Raw genomic sequence first — 5,321 nt, 5'->3', positions numbered from 1 at the left:
GGCATGCACCGGGCCTCAAGCCCCTCCCTCCGCAGAGCCATAGAGAGGAACCGGTTCGCGAGGGACTTGGTGGAGTGCTCGGGACTCGGAAGCCGCCGGGACTGGAGGGACCCGGGACCTGGGCAGAGAAGTGGCCTTCAGGACACTGGGCGGAGCGCAGGCGGGGAAGAGAGGGCTCGCCACAGTTCAGGCACACGCGAGGGGCAGCCCCGAGCGCCGTCCCATAAGCCCCCGCGGCAGCCGGGTCCTAACCGGCCGCCCAGTCTTCCGCCGCACGTGCCTTTGCCGCGATGCCCAAATCCAAGCGAGACAAGAAAGGTAGGTTCGGGGGGCCTGCGTCAAGGGGGCGAGGGGGACGCGGGTGAGACGCCGGGGCCTCTCCGAGAGGCTCGGCCGGCCGAGATAGCGAGAGAGCTGGAAACTGGTCCGGGCCGACAGCAGTCGCATAGCCCAGGCTCTCCTCGAACTTGCCAACCAGGATAGTCTTACACAACTAACCTTGCTGCTTCTACCTCCCGATTGCTGGAATTACAGGCAGCATCACTAAACCAAGTACGCTCTTGTTAGGCAAACACTACCCACATAGCACTGGTCTACATCCCCTGGCATGTGCGAGCGACCGTGTGTGTTTGAGAGAGGATCTTGACGATGTAGCTCAGATTTGCTTAGGACGGTCTCATTATCTCAAGAAAATAGGGGTTTTACAGTTTCGACTACTGCATGTTTTGTTTGTCTATTTATTGCTGGGGCCTTGAACTCTTCCAACTGTCTGCCTTGGCCCCAAATACTAGGATTCCATACTGAGCCACTACATCAAGCTAGCGGGCTGGCGCTTTTGTGGGTGTTAGAAGACAAGACAGTTGAACAAAAAGGGTCCGGCTTCATCAGACTCACCACCTTAGTTAGGGGTGTGTGTCTGTCTGTCTGTCTCCTATACCCCTGTCAAGTCAGTATAATGTGTCAGGTAGTCCAAGTGGAGTATGGAGCAGGTGGGAGTGATAGTGTTTTGCATAATGTTGTCAGGAAAACTCTCAGCGGTTAGAGAAGGTCGTTTGGAATAGAGGGAACACAAAATGAAAGGGGTCTGTGGTGTGATTAACATATTGTGGGACAGCCAGTGTGGCCATAGTGAACAAAGTGGGCTTAGAGGAAAAGACCCAGCCTTTGGTGTGGCTTTGCTTTGAAAGGGTCCCTTGATAGCACAGAGAATATGAAGGCAGCAAGGCCAGCAACCACCTGCAGCATGCTAAGTCGCACCAGAATCCTAGCGGTGGAGAGTCCGGGAATGACTGGCTGGGTGTGACTGTGTGCCTTGTAAAGAGGGACTGTGAGTGGCAGGCAGGGTAGATGAATGGGCCATATCGGCTCCTGGGGACACCCAGGGCATTATAGCTGATGTTTTAGTAAGTTCTTATAGAGTCGTTAGGGTCTGGAAGGAGCCCTGGACAGATGTAAGCAAAGGCCGGGAACTCTTGGGAGTAGGACAGATAGAGCCTGGGTCACTTTTCAGTAGAGGTTGTGTCCCCCATCTGCCCTCTCCCCAGCGTTGCTGTAGTCTTGGGTTCAGATTACAAAAATGAAGTGTAGGTATATAACAGAATAGGAAAGATAAGGTCCCAACAGGATGACGTGGTACATGCCTGGAATCCCTCCACTTAGGAGACAGAAGTAAGGAACTGTATCTTGAGTTTAAGGCCAGCCTAAACAGCTTTGTAGCAAGATTGTGGTTTTTACAAAAGGAAGAGTTGGTCCCTGTCATTCCATAGCCCCACCTTGGCCAGCAGGTTGGGAATCCCACAGACAGCGCTCTATCCGCAGGAATATTGAGTATGGTAATACTGCAATAAATGCAACAGTCGGCCCAAGGAACTAAGGGCACTTTGTTTATGGCAGGGGATGTATTTAGGGATCTTAGGGTCCAAGATTGCTAGGAAAGCAAACGCTCTGTCAGCCTTGAATGCCAGGAATGACTGTCCATTGCTGCCTCTGTCACACTGGCTTAGTTTAGCCAAGCCTCCAAAGAGGGAAGCAGAATTAGTCTCCAGAGCATCCACACTCACAGTTGCCACCATCTCTTTTTCTTGGTTTTTAGTTTCTTTAACAAAAACTGCCAAGAAAGGCTTGGAACTGAAGCAGAACCTGATAGAAGAGGTAAGTGCTTGCTTGTTCCTGTGTGTGTGTGTGTGTGTGTGTGTGTGTGTGTGTGTGTGTGTGTGTGTGTGTGTCTGTCTGTCTGTCTGTCTGTCTAGATAGATCGATCGATCTTTGGTTAGTAGAATTGTTCCCATACCTCCCCACAGCATCCCTATGACCTAGGACCAGGTGATGCTATTGCTGTTTTGTGCTCAGGGGTAATTAAAGCTTATTAGTGAGTTTGTAATGCTGCCCAATGTTAGAAGGCTGGAGGTCACCAGGTGGTGACTGTGGCCAGCTATCTCTAGCTGACCTGCTGGTTCTGGGTCAGATAAGTGCAGTCTCCCCGGGCACAAATTCCCTATTCTTTGGAAATGGAGCTTTATTTACCATAGAGAGGCTTCCTTCAGGAGCCTGGCCAGGGCAGTGAGGGCGACATGTCTCTCCTTGTTGATAAGGTGGGGCTCCTTGTATTTTGATTTAGCAGGGGCCTTCCCAGGGTGGGTAGATGTTTCTAGATCAACTAAGTGAACAGAGGAAAACAGGGTGATTGTTCCACATTGGTCATGGAAGGACCATAGAGTGTGGGTCCCTGCTCACCCTCAGTGGTAGATGACCCTGGTGTCAGTCACACCCGTGGAAGATTAAAGGCCTATTGCCACTTCTCTCGTGTGAGGCCAGAGTTGCCCAGCCTGTGCTGTCCCTCAACTCCAGAGCCTCATGAATTGTCCCACAGCTTCGGAAATGTGTGGACACCTACAAGTACCTTTTCATCTTCTCTGTGGCCAACATGAGGAACAGCAAGCTGAAAGACATCCGGAACGCCTGGAAACACAGCCGGTGAGCGTGCAGTGGGAAGAGGCGAGAACCGCTCTCATCAGAGCCCAGGAGCAGATTGACCCTTCAAGGCCGCAGCTCGCCTGCTGAAGAGCACGGTCTCTGTCAGAGTTGGGCTTTCCCTGAGCTGGGGATGGGATTTGTTGGTCACTGGGGGTATTTCAAGGAAGTGGTCCCTGGTCTGGCACACTCTAATAGAAGTGTCATCGTGTGCATCTGACCCCAAAGCAGGCTCCAGGAGCTGACGGGTTACACAACTTGTGCAGGTGGCTCTGGGGTCACTGTATGCTGCCCCAGCTCCAGTAAGGCCTGTTGACCATGCTTCTGCTCACAGCAGACATGGATAGGTGATTTTTGAGGCTCGAAGTGAGCTGTCTCAAACTGTTGGCAAGATCCGATCCTGTGAATAAGAAAATCTAAACAGGAATCCTGGGGACACATGGGTGGGTTGCATGGAGAACAGGGGCTCTGGCCACACCTCCTGTCGCCTGGTTCTGGGCATTGGCTCACACCCTCTTCTTTGTGGTAGGATGTTCTTTGGCAAAAACAAGGTGATGATGGTGGCCTTGGGTCGAAGCCCATCTGATGAATACAAAGACAACCTACATCAGGTAGGTCACTGGCCCTCACTATTTGAGGCTGGAGCTCAGCTGCCGTCTCTCCTGCTCTTTTCAACTTTGTGACTGGCCTATGGTTCAGGAGGGCCAAGCTTGGCTTAACTCTGTTCTTAATCTCCAGACCCATGGGGCTATGACCCCTACTTACTAGGCTGCCCTACTTACTAGGAGTTCTACCAACTAGAAATGTTCGTAGATGATACCAGGTGCCCTTACTGAAGAAGCAGTGGCGTTCACTTGTGCTTTTCAGGTCAGCAAGAAGTTGAGAGGTGAAGTTGGGCTGCTGTTTACCAACCGCACGAAGGAGGAGGTGAATGAGTGAGTGTCTCTGAGCGAGGGAAAGGCTGGGCGTCACGGAAAGCTGAAAGGATGCAAGCCTCTTACTGAGACTGCGTCTGTAATCAGGCTTCTGTTATCCTCTCTGCTGTGGTCCTCCCCTCTGCCTGCCAGTCCACAGCCATTATGGCTGGACTTCGGCTGCATGGTGGTGTTTTCAGGAACTTTACCCTCACCCTTCCCTGACTTAGGTGGTTCACCAAGTATACAGAAATGGATTTTGCTCGAGCGGGGAACAAAGCAACTCTAACTGTGAGCCTGGATCCAGGGCCCCTGAAGCAATTCCCTCACTCCATGGAGCCACAGCTGAGGCAGCTGGGGCTGCCCACTGCCCTCAAGAAAGGTAGGAGGCTGGAGAGGTGGCTTAGAGTTGGGAGTACTGACTGCTCTTCCAGAGGACATGGGTTTGATTCCCAAGACCCGCATCAGGCCCTCTCAGGCACCAGGTATTCATGTGATGCCAAAGGCACGCAGCTCAGGGGTTCCTGCCCCAGACTCCCCTAGACCAGCTGCTTCTCCAGTCTGCCTTGTAAAGGCAGAGCTGAGCACTCGCCTCCTGCAGGGAGGAGGCAGCCGCTGTCCCTCTGGGTGCTGAACTGTAGGGAAGACAATTTGTGGCCATGTGCTTGCCAGGGCAGGGAGTAACGTGGTGCTGCCCTCCCACAGGTGTGGTGACCCTGCTGTCTGACTATGAAGTATGCAAAGAGGGTGATGTGCTGACCCCAGAGCAGGCCCGTATCCTGGTGAGTCTGGGCCTGCAGCCTGGGAGAGGGGCTGCTGCCATTCAGCTGCCGGGCGCGGCCCTATGCTGACCACGGCTCCTCCTCCTCCTCACTCCCCTTCCCCCACCTCTCACAGAAGCTGTTTGGGTATGAGATGGCTGAATTCAAAGTGATCATCAAATACATGTGGGACGCCCAGTCGGGACGATTCCAGCAGATGGACGATGACCTGCCTGAGAGCGCGCCTGAGTCTGAGGGAGAGTCTGAGGAGGAGGATGACAGCTGACTCTGAGAGCCAGGACTATGGCCTTCCAGCGAGTTCTTCATCTTTGCTGGACACCCCACCCCACCTCACCCTGCCCCCGGACTGCTGTCACCACTCTAGAGGGAACAGCTATTTATTTTGCTATGGACAAAGACAAGGGAGGGTGCTAGGGAATGATTTTGTTTCTATAAAGAATAAAATTGTGTCCGCGGGGTGTTCCCGGGAGACAGCAGGAGACTCTTTCTTTTTTTTTTTGTTGTTTTTTTGTTTTTTTCTAGACAGGGTTTCTCTGTGTAGCCCTGGCTGTCCTGGAACTCACTTTGTAGACCAGGCTGGCCTCGAACTCAGAAATCCGCCTGCCTCTGCCTCTGCCTCCCGAGTGCTGGGATTAAAGGCATGAGGCACCACGCC

General features: G+C 52.9%; 1 protein-coding gene across 3 annotated transcripts; it reads left to right on the top strand.

The window, feature by feature from the left end:
* Positions 1 to 10: 10 nt before the first annotated feature.
* On the top strand, positions 11 to 5,147 carry Mrto4 (mRNA turnover 4, ribosome maturation factor). 3 transcript variants are annotated; one of them, NM_023536.3, is made up of 8 exons: positions 11 to 318; positions 2,093 to 2,151; positions 2,870 to 2,973; positions 3,500 to 3,581; positions 3,838 to 3,905; positions 4,115 to 4,266; positions 4,590 to 4,666; positions 4,785 to 5,147. In NM_023536.3, exons 1-8 carry the CDS (start codon positions 291 to 293, stop codon positions 4,929 to 4,931), a joined length of 717 nt encoding a protein of 238 aa, NP_076025.1. In that variant the 5' UTR covers positions 11 to 290; the 3' UTR covers positions 4,932 to 5,147. The 3 variants fall into 3 exon arrangements, with proteins under 3 accessions (NP_076025.1, NP_001277739.1, NP_001343405.1); NM_001290810.1 differs by having other exon boundaries at positions 4,782 to 5,147; NM_001356476.1 differs by having other exon boundaries at positions 2,848 to 2,973; positions 4,782 to 5,147.
* Positions 5,148 to 5,321: the final 174 nt, after the last annotated feature.

Source organism: Mus musculus, chromosome 4, assembly GCF_000001635.26.
Source record: "Mus musculus strain C57BL/6J chromosome 4, GRCm38.p6 C57BL/6J".
NCBI lineage: Eukaryota > Metazoa > Chordata > Mammalia > Rodentia > Muridae > Mus > Mus musculus.
Note: the sequence above shows the minus strand (reverse complement) of the source record. Positions and strands in the feature narration are given on the sequence as shown.

What these genes read in the sequence shown, in the direction of transcription:
- Mrto4 (NM_001290810.1), top strand. Translation starts at nt 291, where the DNA reads ATGCCCAAATCCAAGCGAGACAAGAAAG. An exon ending in GCCCACTGCCCTCAAGAAAG is followed by an intron (nt 4,267 to 4,589) that starts GTAGGAGGCTGG and finishes GCCCTCCCACAG; the next exon opens with GTGTGGTGACCCTGCTGTCT. An exon ending in CAGAGCAGGCCCGTATCCTG is followed by an intron (nt 4,667 to 4,781) that starts GTGAGTCTGGGC and finishes CACCTCTCACAG; the next exon opens with AAGCTGTTTGGGTATGAGAT.